Here is a 19,732-nt window from a genome sequence, read left to right on the forward strand (position 1 = left end):
TTGTAACCGACTTTACTTCTCACCACAGATAGCTGGCAACTCTGAAATACTTTATCAAGGCTCAGCTCGTAATCTGCATCACTGCATACACACGATAGTGTGCGCAAATTGTACAGACACACACAAACTGACTTTGAGCACACGTGCACACTCGGGCACAAGGTACGGTGGTGGTGACAGCACAGCAGAGACCAGTCCATGGACTGGACCTGCACTGGAAAATAGCATTGCTTACGACAAGCAAACAAAACGCAATGACAGTACACACAGTTTAGATGCTTTTTGGGGATTAAAAAGGTAGCTATCGATGAGTTTCAGATCTGAGTCTGATGGTTAGTGGCTCCAAATGAGATCTGTGCTTCCAGCAAAACAACTCATCTGTCCAAATGTGACGGCTATTTCAAGCTGCTGGGTTAAACATATACATACATATATAGATATACACATACAGCCAGCAGGCTTTAGCTCCAGTGTCAACTTTCAGGCACACAAAAGAATGTATGCCATACCAACACCCACGCACAGGCATGCACTGAGGGCGATATAGTGAGCCACATTGTTACTTGCACATTCACGGGTGTAAACACATGCATGCCCTCATACATTATGGGTACACACACATAAAAAACAAACAAACATAGACAGATATTAAAGTACATCCGATAAGCACAAGCAAACCCATACCACAGAGGGTACGATCTAGTTTTCCTGCCAACCAGACAACATAGTGAGAACAAGACAGGGCGTCATTTGCAGACATGATATATCTAATCCCCTTGGTCACAAACCAGCCAACCAACCCAGCATTTGCAACCCTCGGTCAGCCATGCTGGCAAGGCCACAACGGACATCGTTGCCTTTCACTCTGCAGGATCTCATTTCGTAGAGCAGCTACACAGCCTGCAGTTACAGCACACTGTCTACTGTAATGTGGCAGAGAAACAGTGAAAGGCTTCAAAGAAACAGCTAGAAGATGACCAAAGTCTGTCTTAGTGTGTTTTCCTTTTCTTTGCTTCACTACAATTGAATGTATCATTGAGGGCTGCACTGCTACACCCTGCTGTCAACTTCCATCAACAAACCTGCACATTTCAGTGAATATGCTGCACGGATCTGTTTGCTCTGGTACTCCTGGCTGCACCTCCACAAGGCTCTCCTTTAATGTGCCTGACCTTTGGAGTCAGTGGACGGAAAGAGTCAAAAGGTCACGTTATCTGGCCTGCAAAACAACTACTGAGTTGTTCTTTTTAGAGAACTTTTCAAACTAGTCTTGAAACAGAAAGAAATTGTGACTTTAAACCTCGACGCCCCGAACGTTGGCCAATGTTGAGCCGTCGGTGAGCTTCTACGCTCCAACGTTTTGCGGGGCAGACCGCTGGCACTAGAAGGCGGCTTTTGGGCTGATTGAGCATGTTGAATAAGAGGCGGAGCCTGTCGGTGAGAGAAATTACTCTGATTGGCTGTTCAGCTAAAGTGATGAATCATGCACGAGAAGAGAAACGCAAGAGAGGAAAGCAAGCAAACTACTAAAGTCCAGAGGGCACGCACAAAATGTTTCATTGTTATCTGATCCGATCATTCCAATACACGATTATTTACTCAATGACATGGCAAATGCTGCTGTGTTGCATGTATGTATCCTTACAACTGCTTGTATATGCTAGTTCTTCAGGTTACCTACATGCTAGTGTGTTCAAGTGCAACTTTATGGCGACGTGAGGAGCTGCAACAGTCAGCCTTTTTCGCTGCTCGTTCTTTGATATCAGTTTGGTGTATCTGGTATATATTATGTAAAGCCTTTACCTCCCATCTCACTTGTTCTATTTTATAACAGCACTGTAGGTCTGTGCCGCCCCATTATGTTCTGTCACTCATTTCTACATATGATTTACAGAGACACTGACGCTTCACGACTAATTACTCTACTGGCAGGTTGTAAAAAATCTTATTTTTTTTAAATGAATATATTTGGTCACTAAACTATTGCCATTGTTTACAACTTAAACATCTATTATAACGTATGGTATGTCTTATAATACCGTGGTAGGTTACTTAAATACTTTCATATTGGGCTGTAGAAAGGCTAAAGTTTTCATCTAATCTCCTACGAATAAACATACACTAAAATGTTCAAGCAGTGTGACACCGCTGGCACTGTTGAAGCCACCAGATACCCTCCAGGAGATATTGGTGATGTCAGCTACAGTGGCATCACACACGGTGATGAGTGTGGTGTAATTGACCGTCGACGACAAGATGGTCTAAGTCACTTTGGCTTGTTGAAGTTTATTAAGAGAAGCACGCTCAGGTCTCATTATAGAAAGGTCATAATTTGCCACACACACACCTACACACACACACATGTACACACGCACACATTTGCATCATGTCCTCAATGTGCTTATTGTCTGTTTCTTCTCCCAGAACATGAGGAAAGATGGGAAGATAGTTTAAACATATGCAAATATGTATTAAAGCACACTCCTCATTTGACTTTTAAACTTGTGTGAGTCACTCTCTTTTCCCATCATGCAACATTGCGAGGATTAAACTTCTGCTGACTTGGCATCCTACTTTGTTGTCTGTGGCGTGTTTCAGGGAAGGCTGACAGCAGCATGGGGAATGTAACGGGAGCACATGTGCGTAATACACAAATTCCCAAACGCATACTAACAGCGTAAATAATTTGCACTTGAACTTGACGGAATTCTCAGGGCACGAATGCGTCACAGTAGTGCTCGCTCAGCGGCCTCTGTGGGATTTGATGGGTTTGAGTCCCTTGCATGCTCTCTTAGTATGGAAAGAAAAGTACTGTTAGACAAGGTCTAGTCAGGCCTGTCATGCACGCCTTACTTTAGCAAAGTATGGATGCATGACAGTGTGTTATGTACCGTACATCTGTCTGCATCTAAGGCATTACTACTTCTCAATTAGATCTTATCCTGAATGTCTTATAGTAATCTCTATAGTGAGATAAACCCCTAAAATCAGCTTCCATACCTCTCAAATTACCTGCAAACAAGTAAAGGATAATCCAAAAGACGTCACAGCTGCTTGATTGGTTGATCAAATTAAGCCTACACTGGTGAGATACTTCTAATCAGGTAAGTTTACACTGATTAGATACAATCTGCTACACTTTGAGAGTACAAGATGTACATGCACTGCAGTAGCCTTCTTCAAGGAGACTGAATTATATGCAGCACAGAACATTTAAAGAATGTGAAAACAGAAAGAAATGGATGTTAACCAGAGCAACAGGTAGCATTTTGCCTGTTTGCTACTCCTCTGCCTTCTTCTTTTACCCATCCCTTAGCACCACGGAAACTTCTGACTCATTGTCTGGCTGTATTGATTTAAGTGAAGAAGGCTGTTCCCGCCAGGCTTTACGTGTGAAACTGGGTCACTCTTTTGTAGTCTGAGACGAGGTGTTGCGTGTTCCATCTACAAGCTTACTAGTTTATTCACCTAAACTATATACTTATTCAGAGTCTAAAGAATTAAGCCGTTTATAACATTTATTAGCTGGACTGGATGTTCATGACGGATATCTGCAACATCATTTTGCCCAGTCAATGCTCTAATTTAAGAGACTGTTATTACATTTTCACAAGTAGATTCAAACTACTGTTGACATTCCTTTGCATGGGGATTCTCATTACGGAAATCTACAATTCAGTTGCATCGGTAACTGAATTATGACTAGTTGTAATTCCAGCGTTAGATCATTTAATTCGGACTAGTTATAATTCCAGTTCAAAAACATCTTTAATTTTTTAATGATTGATGGTGTAACATCATCTCCTGCGTCTGTTCTGAAAAAGACTACAAAAGTCTGCCCCCCAAAACATTCTGAACAAACAAGGCAGAGCAAGGTTTAAAGAGAGATATCACTGTTAGTTGCTAAAATAGGATATGAGTGATTCATAATCCGTGCTCCTTTCATAAACAGGCGTTTCCTGTTTCCTTTATTTCGTCAGACAACCTTGGATTTATAGTAATTCTGATTCACTGAGACCTAGAAGTGCAGAGTCGTCATATCCACACAGACAAACGTGTCAGAACCAGCTGTTGCCTGGTTGTCTGCTGTCTTATCTCTGTTGTTCCCCCAAGGCACAGACCGATAGACAAGGGCCACACAGGCGAGAAGAGAGCAAGGACTTCAACATAAACATGTCTGCCAGCAGTCTGGTGTCTCTGGGACCGAGGCTGGTGGGTTGGGCCATCAAGCTGTTTGCTGTGGCTGTTTAATTGCTTTCCCCCTTAAAGCTAAGAGAGATGATTTAGATAATGTGAACCTTTTTACTGAAGCTGTGAACAGCTCATCTGTGACTCTGCGAAGTGCAGGAAAATTTCATTACTTTTATATCAGCCACCAAATCAGTTCCTCGCAAATCTGAAAATGTCTCCTTGAGACATCCTGCACTCAGCAAGAACATTTTGCTCATTTTCTCATATTAAATCCTTGAGATGGTTTCATTCTTGACCTTGGGAATGGAAGGATGACAAGCATATCTCATCATAAAAAACAAGAAATTGTTGTGTTACGCTGACGTTTTTCATATGGATCAAACAAACGACGTGTTAATTGGTGAGCTTTAGAGGCGCTGAAGATAACATCTTCCCCCGTACACAACCACCTGTTCACCTGTAAACAATTACATCTCTTTATTAGCATTCGTCATTCTTTTCTTCACACTGCGTGATGAGCTTTTCTAACAGACTTGACAGATCAATTCCTCTAAGCCTGGTACCACGCCAACCACTTGACCCCCAGCATGAGATAAGATTGTGGCGTACGCTGTGGTTAATTACGTAACTAAGATATGTTGTAATTTATGCCATGTACATTGAGTTCACTAGTAGTAAGCAGTTTTTGTGCAGCAGTTCATTGATCTATCAGCAGGCCGGACCAAAGGTCTGGAAGCCTTGTAGCAGATCCATTGTCCTTGTACTATTGTTGCCTCAGAAATGACTGGTCTCATTACCTTCAATGACAGAATACGGTCTACAGTCAATGCAGTTTCCTCTCATGATGCATGGAAATGAATTCCTGTGTCTTAACAGCTTTTCTTAGAAGGAGGTTGAAAATCAAACAGGTCCCTTGAAAATACTAGATCACAATGAAAAGTTCTTAATGCACTATTGCAGGCTCATGTAATGCTGGAGAAAACAAACCCAAAAGTGTTATCTTGTTTAATCGTGCAATAGTGCCTCGCTCTGCTTTGCTCATTACAGCTTTGTTTTTCCTTCAAATCCCTGAGGAAAAACTCCTACTGACGGTTAGAGGATGGGCCTCAGAAGTGATGTAATCATGCAGGAAACAGAGGAGACACGCACACCAAACATTGTTGTGTGCGGGGAAGTGATATGATGTGTTTACGGATAGTGGTGTTTCAGAAACGTCTCCACCCTTTGTGGACAAAGGTTGCCTCAGGGGTAAAAAATTGCCACAGAGGTGAGGTGGACCAAAAAAACCAAACAGGGGAAAAAAAGATTTCTGCACCTTCAGCCTCTCCCACTTACAGTGGGTTTTATAGACTTTAGAGCTAGGAAACAATGACTTTGATTCACCTCCTAAAGGAAACTACACTACTTCAAGTGTAAAAGAAGAAAACTATTTTTGGGGAATATTTGCACGGAGCAGATCAAAGACGAGCCTGTGCTTTAAACAAATGTATGCTGTTCAGTGAAACGGATTCAAATATTGCCGAAGAGCTTATAAAACTCAACTTTTGCAGTGTTTTGAATATTGTCCACGCTGTGATCTGCATTGCTTAAATTTAGCTTCAGATTCGTTGCTGAGCAGCAAGACCTCGCCACTGTAGAGCCAGTGATCATTGACACACACCATCCTCCATGAGGGTGTGACCCCTGACCCCACAGTGACTCACTTACATAACTGTCAGAGGCACCCTCCGGTGGTTAAACTGACTTTTTTGACAGCTTATGAGTTGTAAAAATGGAATCAGCACAGCCAAATATAAAATATATGGTAAATTGTTTATTAACAATGTTACACAGTGTCCATCCTCAGCAGCAGTGGTTCTGCTGAGTACACATCTGGCTATATCTCATTTGCTAGGATTCTACAGAAAAAAAATCCAAATATACATACAGAAAACAACTCCATCAAGGACTTAAAAAATTAATTTAGTAAAACATTTATGTATAGGTTCATATATCTATATATAGATATATATATAAAAAACAGTACAGTAAAAATTCCATACAGATTCAAACATCTATATGAAAATGTGAAAAACAGTGTTTTAGTGCAAAACCATTTTATAATATAAAAATACTGTGTTGTAATTTATCTCTGAAGAATAGAGGACTTGGGACCTGTGTGAGGTGAACAGGTTAGAGGTGTGTGTCGGCGATGGGGATTCGTCTCAGCTCAACTATTTGGGAGTTGGTTATGCTCCCTCCGTCGTGGCTTCCAGGGATGGACTCGTTATCGCTCACATTAAGGCCGGTCCCTAAAACAGACAGGAAAGGTCAGATTGCACTTCCATCTAAACACGTGATTTGTTTTGGTGTAGTTATTCTTTATGTGCAAGAATTTCTGCATTACATGTGCGTGTATTTTGTCTTTTGAGTTCTTCATATATTACATATACCTTAATACTCAACAGTAGTGGACCACCTAATATACAGTTTCATAAATTCAGTGTAACAAATCAAGACAACTAATCGTTTGCAGTGCTGATTATTTGCCACTTTTGTCATGTGCTATATGTCATAGTCTCTGTGTTATCAAACAGCGTACAGCATGGTATCAGCCATGGTAACGAGTCGTACAAGGAACCGATTGACAGACTCTGATACAAGAGTAGAAGGCAGTAAAACACGTTAACTCATTAGGAGACAAAGGGTATACAGGTATCAACGTCATACAGCAGATGCATTTCCATATGTAAATTTTAGTCTGAAGGCATGTGTACTATTTACTGTGTTCAACAAGAATAAACTATAGTTACCTTCACCAAGAAGGCTACCATATGTTTTCAGTGCTGTTTGTTTGCAGAATATCTTGAGAACTTCCAGAGTTCAATATATTTAGGTGAAAAAGTAGGAAACATGCCAAACAAGAAGTTTTTACTATTTTTGCATTAACTACAGCACTTCATTGATGACAAAATATTTTCATACAAAAAGGACAACATTTTATATACTGAAAACAATTGTGCAGCCTTGGTGTGATTTTATTTCTCAAGCATCTACAGATAAGAATCATGTATTGATAGTTTGTTCATATGATTCACTTTAAATAAATTACACTGAATACCTGTCTCTGCCTTGATAAAGGTTGTTGTAGCAATAATGGAAAAAAAGTCCAGGTCTTTCAGTGTTCTAGTAAAGTGACACGTTGCATTTCATGAGTACATTAGAGTGTTGTCCATAAAGCAAAGCAAACCAAAGGTAGGTGCTCTCAGCTTCCTTTTCCTTGGTTAAACGCTCACTTACAGAATGAGGTGACGTATGACGCCAAGGACAGAACCAGGGGGGCATCCAGACCTATGCTGCTTCCTGCACTCACGGCTCCTTCTTACACTGAGTGATAACAAAAAGCTGCCCTTTCACAGTAAAACCATCGTGTTAATGATCAGCTCTCAGTCGTACTATGTAGAGTACATGTGCTAAAAGTACAAGTGTGCTTGTGTGTGTGTTTGTGTGTTAATGGTTCACTACCAAATGAAGTGTGAATACCCTCATTACAGCGTTACTTACTGACTGACCCCCGTCAGGTGATGCCCTATTGTATAATTATGTACTGCTGACTGACTGATTGAGTTTAAACCAGGCTATACCCTCAGTGTGACAGTACTGGCAAAGAGGTCAGTAGATCAACAGGGGAATTGGGAAATGAAAGAATGTCCTTCTGACTGGTACTTGTAGAACAACAAGTTGAAAAATTAAGTTTTTACTGCAAAACACGGAATATTATATCTCAAGATTATCAGACGATTGTTTTTATCAAACTTTTGAGTAAACAATCTATTTTCCACACAGAAAAGATCATATATTTTCTTACGGCCACGCCAGAGACCTGCGAGGAGCCATCCGAATTCACTTAACGAAATCTTGCAAACCTGCCTCTTTGCTACACTGAATAATATAAACAATAACTTTAATACTGCTGAGTTTGCTGATGATGGGACCAATAAATACCCTGGCTTGTTTGCTGGAGCCCCGAGGCTATTTAAGGTTGAACACCACACCGGCAGGGAGAGGTCGGTAGAAGAGCAGATCAGAGACAAATGTCTTGCTGCAACAACTGTTTACTCCACGAGGAGCAACACACACACACACACACACACACGGACAAACACACACACACACCTCTGGCTCTGACTCAGGCTGTCACCACATTAAAATAAAAGGGTGAGAGGTTAGCTTTTTACTGAGTGTAACACTATCCTGTCCGCCTAATCCACATTCATTAACACCCGTAAATCCCTTGAACTCACACCTGCTAGGACAGACTATAAATTTGGATATCTCCATGGTTACAAGTTTTGTTTTTCTAGGATGCATGCTAGCAGGTATCAAGTGCTGCTGCATATAGGCCTATGCTGCACGGAGGTACCTGAACAGACTCTGTGAAGCTCCAGCAAAGACAAGTTTGATGTGGGTTTAAAGATTTAAAGCCTGCTGTGTCCCACACAGGTGAAACGTCTCTGTAGCTTTAATGGGCTCAAAGCCATCACAAGACTGGCATTGCTCAATAATGTTAATGATGAATGATTCATATATTTTCTCAAAAGTTATTTCTCAACTCCAGAATCCCAAGAGAATTACTCGTTGTTCTGTCTATCTTCACTACATATCTATTATCTCTCCAAGAGCGGCCACCGTACGTAGGACCAGACTCTCACTCTTTCCATGTGAGAGTACAGCTGACTGGGATATGCTTAAAGCTGAGCTGACTGACTCTTTTAAATGGTTAGCTGTCGATCAGCAGGAGAGAGTATCAGGGACTGACAATGACATGTAAGCCAATAAATAGCATTCAATCCCATGGATGAGCGCCACACCACGATTCCCATTATTGATATATTGATTTTTTACAGTATGCTTTATAGCCAAAGTTTGATGGCATCAATTGAATGTATGGGACACTGCTAGCAAACAGCTATGACTACAGTCTATTTCACCAAAATCCCAGAGAAAAATACATGCATGCAAGATCATTCATCACATTATAATAGAACTACTGCATGCCTCAAATGGTTCACAGCTTTTTCATTTTGCGATGTGACACTAAAACCAATTTCATGCCAGCAAATTACATCTTCACCAGCATCACTGTCACGTGTGTTTTGAACTGTTAAAGGCATAATAGCAGCTAAACAGCTAAATAAATAAGATGGTAAATTCTAAATTTGAGGCTACAGCAGATTCTCGAAATAAGTTCACGTAAGCGTCACTGCGTCACATCTTTCTCGTACTCATTTTAAAGCGGTCTGTCTCTTTCTGGTAATGTCTCACATTAACAGCAGAAGAGTGTCCCGGTGGACGGAGGCTGTTGCTGGCTGTTGTCCAGCTGGGCCTGATTCTTATTCAGACACTGTGAAGCAATTACTCTGTGATTTCAAAGAGTGAGTGGAGGACGTTCTGAGTGTGTCTGCTGCTGATGTATCAGTGAGCAGTTTGGTTTGGGCCCTCAGCTCATTAAACATTAATGGCAACAGAGGAAGAATTGTTTCCATGGCAGCAGAGAGATTTAGGGTAAGCAGATGAATGACTAAGTAGGGCTGAACTTAATACAGTAGATATTATAGATGCTGTATGTATGCACACTTTGGAATAATGAAATAGCCAGACACACTGGAGAAAGTACTGGACAGAAGTGTTCACAGGATGTTTCTATGCATTCAGTGAAAAACAATGAACTAGGAACCTGTAAACTCTTTAACAATTTTGTGATAGCACTATTGATACCAAAGAGAAAATTCAATATCATATTGAATTCCTGCCTTGTGTTTTTACTGCTGGAAAGATCTTTGTTCGTGCTGTTGCCTAGCTTGGCCAGTCCTCAATAAACCTCAACAGGTCCTATTGATGGAATGTAGGAGAAACTAATTAATAAACTAAAATCAATCTATAAATGAGATATAATATCTCCCTATAATATGAGTTTGTATGCTTCTTTGCAATCATTTGTAAGATAAATAATAGCTGGTAATAGTGTTATGATAAAGATGCTGAAAAAATAGTTAACAAGAAAGAGCCTGTTTGAGGAAGAACAACGATTTGTCGAACATCTGTGTTTTGGTGGGGTCCTCACCAGTTTTTAAGGCAAATATAAGGTCGTCAAACTCCTGCGACTCCTCGTCTGCGATGACTAGATTGCTGTTGATGAAGCCTCCCTCGGTGGTGTACGTCCCCATCACAGGACTGGGTTTAAACACACTGCTGGGCTGCAGCGACGCTCGTTCCCAGTCTGCTGACACCTGAAACACACAGATACACGTATAAATCCGCTATGAGCACATATTGTTACTATTGGCCGAGAACTTTGATTGAACCTTGATTTTTATGTTTTTATGTTTAATCACACACTGTGCAATGTTTGGCATAATACATATACTTAATACAACTTCAAAACACATGATTGTGATAAAAAAGAAAGATATTTGATTGAAACTTAAACATTTTCCTTGACAGCAGCAAAGTAATATGAATAGTAAATTAATTAATATAGCACCTTTTAAAATGATTTTACAAGTGATTTGCAACCAGTAATTAAACATTTTATGTAGAGTAAATGTATGTACATATATATATATATATATATATATATATATATATATATATATATATATATATATATATATATATATATCACAGTACAAACAATACTGTATTCAAGTGTTGTTGATAAAGATTAGTTCAACGCCCCATTAACTTCACATGAACACAGGGCAAAATCAGGTCGACTATTCTCATCATCAACACACACACACACACACACACACACACACACACACACACACACACACACACACACAGACTTAATTCAGAGAATGGCTACGTCTGTCAGCCATGTAACCATGTCTGTGATGAGTTAGGGTCAGGCAGAGTGCATGTTGCCCCAGCACCCCGAAGGGTTAAGGCCAGCGGACAGGGTCACAGTGGGTTCATGGGGTGAGAGCAAGGTCATTGGGTTTAGGGTTTCATACTGAATCAGCCTAAATTATGCTGCCGGCACAGTGAGACAGATGAAAGCATTTTATTTAGAGTCCAAAAGTAGTATTTTTTGCGGGGATATATTCATGCATCCATAGAGCAACAGATGGAAGTGTTGGGACAAAAAAAAAAGATGGCAGAGAGTGAAATAAAAAGAGGAAACTGACGATAGGGATTTTTCTCACAACAAAAGAATATCACATTATGTGTGCATCGCTGTCTTTTCCACAACAACCAGATAAACCATCATGTTTTCCACTCTGTTCATTTATTATATATGCCTCATCTCTCCGTGTACACGGATTAATGCGAGTGTTGTACAAGCTTCTGAAGCTTGCTGGGCTGTAACCGGTACACAGCGTCCCGGTGAGGTGAATTAGGCGCCACCAGGCACCTCAGATCTGTCATATCCACTTTCAATGGAGGCAGTGAGCGGATGACTCACACCTTTCAATAAGCTATTCAACTCTAAAACCGTATGCTCCTATCCCTATTCTTATCTCCTTTCAATTTCCTCTTAACCAATCCACTCCACAAATTGTCACTCATCGAACACTCTTATCGCGCGGTCTCTATCTGCGGCCTTATTTTTCTCACTGGGCCGTAGCCAAATCTCAGAGGCAGGAGTGTGCTCTCATGAATAAAACAAGATTACTGGATTCCTATGTGGGGAGAGGGATCGAGATAGAGAGAGAGAATGGGGAGTTCCCAGGAGTAATGAAGTTAAACCTGCTCCCTTTCTTCTCCTTCTTTCTCTCCCTCTTACCAGCTCACACCTTATAGGGTATTCTCCAGGGACAAAGTTGCTTCGCACACAGACTCACCACTAAAACACTGCATGTGTGTGTATACAGTATTGTTTTTGTGAAGATCTGACAGAATGATTGCAGTTGATGTGGGATTATAAAGGCTGACCATTTACACACACATAATGTGAATCAGTCTAAAGCAGACAGGCCAAAAGAGTGAGTATGTATTCTCCGTGGACTCACGCTCAGCTGATGTGAGAAATGTGTGAAGGAGGACCAGGAATGGGCAAATAGAGCCATGGGAATGAGGGCATGGGAAAAAGAGGGGAGAGAGGAAAACTGACAGGTGGAAAACAGTGAGGGAAGATAAGGATTTATTTTTCGAAGGAGGTTTCATATCTTTTCATGAACTGGGCCTAAGTTCCATAGTTTTGCTATCATTCCTATAAGATATGATATGTTTTTAATTCAATTATGCAGCACCATCTCTCCAATGGGGCTATAAACATTGAGTGCACGGATAAACATCCTCTCAGTTTAGCCAGATTATTCTAAATGGTTGGAGATCAATCTAAATGATTTAGAGGTGAAACCAAAAGTGAGTGCACCCAAAATGTAAGTTTGAATCCCTCATTGCGTCGTAAAACAGCATGTGTTCACAACTGTGGTCGGTATGGTATGGTATGGTAGGAAGTGTATTTTGGAATAGTTGCTGAATACCAGACGTTTGTAGCCACAATGTTTACAAAGCCAGTGGAAATGATGGGCAAATCAACAAGCAGAAGGTCAGAAAACACATTTCCATATCTACGATATAGTTAGTAGTAGAAAATGAAGTGCACTGTAACTAAAATAAAACTGCTAAGCATTAGAGTATGGAACATGGTGTTGCTAAATGCTGTAAATCCATATAATCTAGTGTGTCCAGTGTGTGTTTATCTCTGGTGACCTATTTATATCTGTGTGTGTGTGTGTGTGTGTGTGTGTGTGTGTGTGTGTGGGTGGGTGGGTGTGTGTATACCTCCTCCATGGCGCTGATGAGATTCTGAGTTGATTTGCTGATGTCGCCCCCCACAGTGGTGGGTCCCCCTCCCTGGTAGGTAGAGTCAGGACTGTCATGGCCGCTCATCTCCACTGTGTAACTGGCTTTAGTCGGCCAACACAGCTGGTTGTGCATGACGAAGTACACAGCAAACACATACAAGCCCTGTCGAGAAAGAGGAAAAGAATCAGCATGAGGAACCTTTTTCACGGCTCTGTTCCTGATACAGCTCCTCAGTATAATATAAGATTAATCTAAAGCCTGTTCCAGACAAGGAATCTGTAACAGTGTTGGATTCATCTCTTCATTAGGACAAAGTCTGTGATGCTGGGAGATTACATGGTTGTTTGTAATGTCAGGGATCCAAGAACTAAATGCTTAAGATATGAATGTACATACAGTATGTTAACATTGGAGAACATAAAAATAAATTGTGCTTTGTCAGGATGCATTATTACTAAGCAATCATTAGCAACAGCCTCTCCTCCAGCACGATTAATGGAGAATTACTCCATCATGGACCATGACATCATTGGCACCCTGGTATGTCTGCTTCCTCCACTTCCCCATCATTACCGAATCCTCTTGGTCAACAGCACCGGGCTGTGAATTACCCTAAAACGCCAGAGTGTCAAATACCACAGGGTCCTCCCGTATTTCACAACACCCATCACTGGGCGATGACGGCAGACAGAGACGGAACGCACAAGAGGGCAGGGCACAAATGTGTGAATGTGTGTGCATACAGGTGCACACAAACACACAACCCAGCCTGACATACAGACCTTTACACATTTGAAAAATACTGTTGATTTACAGTGACAAGAAATGGGTATTAAGGAAGTGTCTGAACACCATGAAAGACAGTAAAACATACATTTCATAACACGGTTTGGAGAGCAATTGACATCATAGGAGACATGACAAAACAGCCTTTTTTTTTAAACATCCGACTTCAACAAGCAAGTTTGTATTCAAACCATGAAGCTGAATATTACCAAACCACACGCATCTGTTTTATGTCTAACAGAGTACAAGAGACAGCAGATCAGGCGGACAGTAAACTTTGTAAAGTGACCACCAATATTGACATAGGAAAAGGATTAGAAACAGTGCTGATGGTTACAATCAACATTACGAGGAAGAGAACAGGAACCGTAACTGGAAACTGTGTGTTTATGGGTGCACTGTAAAAAAAAAAAGGAACATCCAGCTTGTAAGGTGGAAAAAAAGGGCTGGAAATAGATAAAACAAAACACCTCAGAGGTCTTTAGCTGTGCATTTGCCAGGTGTTTCTTAAAAAGTCAGTTAACTGTCTGAGTCATAAACTTTCTGTGATAGTCATACACCCACAACAAAATGTATACGTGTCCGTGCATTAATGCACCTTTGAGGACAAGTGTGAATGAGCTTCAAAATGAGAAATGTATGTCTATTAAGATATGGGACATTTCAGGGTTAGGAGATGGGTTTAGTGTTGTGCAGAGTTGTTTTACTGTCTATCAAGTTCAAGAAAGAAATTAACCTCCTTTGTGTGATAACATAAAACAGTGAACAAAAGCAGCCAGGTGTTTTCATGTACGGGTGTGTATGTTGCAGCTAATGACCTGTGATTAACAAAGGAACAGGCTTTACTACCATAGGGCTGTTATGTAAGTGTTCTCTGATCACTGGAGAGGCCACGTCTTTAGAGGTGGAAAGTACAGAACATGAGGAGTGCAGGAAGGAAAGGAAAGGTGGTGGGTGAAGGGGGAAGCAAAGCTTGGATCAAGAGAAATCAAAGAGGGACCATGAGCAGAGACATTTGGAGAATAAAGTTGGATGAAGTGTATATACATAGCAGGGAAAGATGGAAAGAATAGAAGTGTGTCGTCTGTGATAGATGAAAGAGACACAAAGCGGTAAAAGTAATTCAAGGGAAATAAAAGCCAACAAAGTCCTCTGATCTGACTTGTGTGAGAGTGATGATTTTGTTGTTGGAAACAGTGTCCTTCTTGTTTTAAACTGCATAATTGATGCAATATTCCCTAAAAGTGTTTTGTGGAAATAGTTTTCTGTACTCATAGAAGCAACAGATCTATTCCCCCTACATCCTAATTCTCTGCAGGCTTCATATGTCTGGACATGTGTGGGTCTGTCTCTCCTTCGCCATAATAACACACATATCCTGTGTCCTATTTATAGGCCAGTACAAAGGTTGCATGAGTAAGCGTGGGTGGAATTGAATCTCAATGGAGCATGGTGCTGCTTCACTGTTGTGGATGTGTCTGTGACTGTGACGACTCAACGAGGTAAGCAGAGGGGCTGCCGCAGGAGGAGATAATGAGGGGTGGTGCTGCGGGGATACGATCATTGTCATCTAATTTAGCCGGATGTGGCACAGATGTGGTCCAGAGTAACAGGGTGGTAGAATGGAAAACGAGGAATGGAAGGAATATAAAACTGTGGTCTATACTTTGAACAGTCTAATGTTCCTAATTTGACTGTAAATGTGATCAGTTGCACAGATCGGTTCAAACGAATACCCCTAAAGGCTGCTTTCTACGAACACAGCGCTCAAGAAGCAAAGCGTAATCTGTACTCTGCATCACAAACACAGCTGTGCACAGCTGTTACATCTGCAGCTGTTTAACGGTGTTCAGTAATCAGCTGTTGGGTAATGTACCACATCAATAACAACAACAAGGTAAACATGGAAAATTCTCCTAATGGAAAATTCACGGCATGAAGGAAACAACAGCCGCTCCACTATACTTTGCAGCAGAGACCTACAGTGTAAACGACTTCCGACCTCAAGGCAATGAACAAAATAGAAAATGATAGTGTTACAGATCTGATTAGAATGGATACAATATTGTGTTAAAATAAGCAGCCAGTGGAATAATAACTTGCCAGAATTAGGTTGTTGTGCAGCACCTGCCTGTACAAAGATTTTAAACATGAAATCTAATTTGAAGAGATCTAGTAAGGGTAAGTTTGTTAATAGATTTGAAGTCTTCTTGTGCAACTTCTTGTACATTTTTAGTCTCGCTATCAAGAATCCCGTTTGCTTTCATCAAACTTTCATTCATTCCTAATAGAAGTCCCACTATAACACAAAATGTTAGCCCTCTTGCTGCGACTCTTTTCCCCCCTCTCAGGTAAATACATTACGCTTGCTCTAAAAAATGTGCGCGCACACACAAATCTAATTGCAACCATGCTTGGTTCACGGTAACTGCATCTCCATTGACAAAAGAGTATCTTGGCAAAGCAGTGTTTTGTGAAAACTGGGTCAGACGAGTTTGTTTACTGCTAATCGATGTCCTTGGACACGCGTTGGCTTTGGCGCTCTTCACCTGTCTGTTCCACTCTGATGAATCCTTCCTCATTCCTACAGCAGACCCAGACCAAATCCCAGAGGCTCCCGTTTTAGTCTGAGCTTTGAGGTTGCGATGTAAGAGCTAGGATTGAAAATCAATTGCCATTGCTCTTTATTTATTTATTTATTTTTTTAAAGGTGTTTTATTCTTTTAGTGAGTTTGAAAAGTTGGCTTCGACGGTCAACTTGTCCCCAGAATTCGTCCCATGTGAAACCAAGGACAAACTGGGTGTAATAAGAGGCAATCTATTAGGCTGGCATGAAGTCCTTTTATGTTGTATTGCTCCTCTCTCAGTAGAAATGTAGCTGATTGCCGTAGAGGCAGCAGGTAGGGACGGGTGTTTTATATGTGATCTTGTGTAAGTGCATGCATGCCTGGGTGCTATTTGTGTGAAGGCAGACATCTGAGGATTGGAGGCAGAAAACTGGGAGGCCTCGGGGGCCTAAAATCAAAACAAGAACACATTAAGGTCACTACAAGGGAACAAAGGACTTTCATCTGAAGTGTTCCTACAGGATTAAGGCAGGATTTTTACCTCAGTCGAAAGATAAATGAAGCTTGTGTCTAGAAAAAAAGACAGACATCAATCTATAAAAAATCAAATTTGGGAATGTAAGAAATGAATGGTCACTGAATCCCTCAGGAAATAAAGGAGTGTGTCACAGAACTCACAAACTTGCTCATATAACCGATGACCACTGACTTTAAAGAACACCATCACACTATTGGTCAGTGGAAGAAACTGACCACATGATGTCACAGAGTGAGGCAAACTCTATTGGAGCTCATAAACAAGTGCTAAGTGCGACATCGACCGTTGGCGTTGACATCGCTTCTCTTCATTAGTCACTTTACCAACAGGAGAAGTTTACTTTGGTGCAACGCTGCTGTCTTTGGCATGTGGATGCCACATATCACCACCGGTTACCACAGACCTGTTATGGCACACTTTACAAGCAGATGGTGTCTCTCCGAAGATGACAGAAGAGACCACAACATTTACAGACCGAGTGATGAAAGAAAAGAGCATATTGTACCAAAGAGAGTGAGGTCGGGAGAGCTTCCTGGGTATCTTTGCAAAGAAGACATCATTGAGTTGTTTAAGATGTAAAGCATTTCAACAGAACTACATTCCTGCACTGTTAACACGAACATCATATTGGATTTAAACCAGTGATGGTCACAATGTTGAAGCCATGCCAGCATTTCCTAAAGCTTCCAAACCAGCATTAAACCATCAAGTGACACCGTATGACGGTAAAAGTGTTCAGATGGTTCGTCAGCTCTTTCAGGCTTTTTTTTTTCAGCGAAACAGTTTAGTGAAATGTTGTCACTCAACACCAGAGCAGCCATGTGCAACAAGAATAGTAAGAACACTAACAACATGTCATACTAATGAGTATTGATGACATGAGCGACACTGAAATGGAACTAATTTTTTCATAATACAAAATCGGCTGAAAATAATCCTGATTATAATGAGTCATTATAATGCACAATGTGATCCAAACAGTGAGTCTATAAATTGCCGTGGATAAATTTATTTTCTAATAGAGTTTGCTATCAAATACTGAAACCAGAGGTATTAGCTGAGTTCAACCCATAATTATTGATGACTCTCTGTTGTATAGCTGTTTGAAGTTATAGTAGATAGCAGTATAAATGTCTGCGAGATATTTGGTGACAGAGTTATCTCTGTGCTTTCTTTATCTCCTCTGATACATGGAGCACAGAGTTGGGATGAAGACAGGGTGCAGCATATTAAGAGAGAGGCAAGCAGAGAGACAACAAAAAGACAAAAGCACAAATGGAAAGTGGAGAGAGAGAGAGAGAGAGAGAGACGGCAATGAGAGGCTTCAGAGAGATGTGACACAGTGATAACCCTTCCTCTCTCTCCACTCCTGAGGCTCTTCTTCCTCTGCCTCGGCCAACACATCAAAGCAGGGCTTCAAAGTGGGATGAAGTAGCCTTCATCACTCTCTCGCTCTCTAAGTCAACAATCCACACACACATACACACTTGCAAGCACACACACACACACACACACACACACACACACACACACACACACACACACACACACACACACACACACACACACACTTACACGTACCAGCCTACTAGCCTAAATCATCAATATTTTATTTGTGGTAACTTCCAGGAAGCTCTCCGATGTTACAATCCAAGAAATGCAAACAGACTGACAAACTACCACACAGAAGAAGAAAAAATCGGTTAATTAAAAATAACACATCCTGATATTATTATTGCGTCCTGATACACCCTCAAATCCCTGCGTTTTCTCCTGGCTCAGTGTGCATACTTTCAAAACAGCAACATTTTCTTGGAAGTAATAGGTAATAGGTAATAGGGAGAGTGTTTAATAAGATGGAAATTAACAGCAAATCAGTACATTAATCTTTTTGGTACGGTGTATAGCCGAGAGGAAAGGAAAGCAAGTGGGGAGATGCTGCTGTGGATTGAGTGTAGGAGTAAAATAACTGTATAAATGAACAAATAATCAAGGACAGGTTAGATAGGTACGGAAGCACGTCAACAAACAAAAAGACAAACAAGTGAATAAGCTCACCAGCAAGCAGTTAAAGATGACGTAGAGGATGAGCATCCACAGGTACCTGTAGCCCATATGGAGTCCTGCCCACAACCAGACCAGGGAGATGAGCAGGAACAGGTAGAGGACCAGCGGCACCTCTGGAGCGAAAAATAACAACAGCGGAGGTTAAATAAAATACATAACTATTGAAAAATCTGGTTGATATGATTTGATCAGAATCAGCTTTATTGGCCATGTATAGGTATACACACAAGGAATTTGACTCTGTTTTTTCTGTTGCTCTCAATGTACACAGAACATACACCGAAATTGACAATTAAACAAAAAACAAGGACAACAAAGTAGAACAAAGGTATAGCATAAACGTTTAACTACTATGTACACATATAATTATAAGTATATATACAATATATATGAACATAAAAAACAAAAACAATGATGTAGAGTGCAAGGATGCTTGAATAAATATGGAACAATTGTCACAGGATACTTTATGTACATGAAGTAGGTGAAATATGCATATATATACTGTATATATAAAATTTAGAATGTATAGGTACTGGACATTGCACACGGATTTGACACTGTACGACTGATTAAGTGTTCATCAGAGTGACGGCCAGTGGAAAGAAGCTGTCCTGGTGTCTGGTTGTTTCGGCGTACAGTGCTCTGTAGCGCCTACCAGAGGGGAGGAGTTGGAACTGGTGGTGTCCAGGGTGTTTCCGGCCCGTTTCCTGAATCTGGAGAAGTACAAGTCCTGGATGGAGGGCAAGCTGGCACCAATGATTTTCTCTGCAGACCTGACAGA

The 19,732-nt window shown here is 40.9% G+C and overlaps 1 protein-coding gene across 1 annotated transcript in view; it reads right to left on the reverse strand.

The window, feature by feature from the left end:
- Positions 1–5,984: 5,984 nt before the first annotated feature.
- The window catches only part of adgrv1 (adhesion G protein-coupled receptor V1), a 94,742-nt gene continuing 80,994 nt past the window's right edge, over positions 5,985–19,732 (reverse strand). Inside the window, exons 91-94 of the mRNA XM_076104334.1 lie at positions 18,940–19,061; positions 12,967–13,152; positions 10,295–10,460; positions 5,985–6,482 (exon numbers count right to left, since the gene is read on the reverse strand). Coding sequence (XP_075960449.1) covers positions 6,364–6,482; positions 10,295–10,460; positions 12,967–13,152; positions 18,940–19,061 — 593 coding nt within the window. The 3' untranslated portion in view covers positions 5,985–6,363. The remainder of the gene's footprint in view (positions 6,483–10,294; positions 10,461–12,966; positions 13,153–18,939; positions 19,062–19,732) is intronic.

Source organism: Anarhichas minor, unplaced genomic scaffold (genome assembly GCF_050575085.1).
Source record: "Anarhichas minor isolate MPS153535 unplaced genomic scaffold, ASM5057508v1 ptg000030l, whole genome shotgun sequence".
Taxonomy (NCBI): Eukaryota; Metazoa; Chordata; class Actinopteri; order Perciformes; family Anarhichadidae; genus Anarhichas; species Anarhichas minor.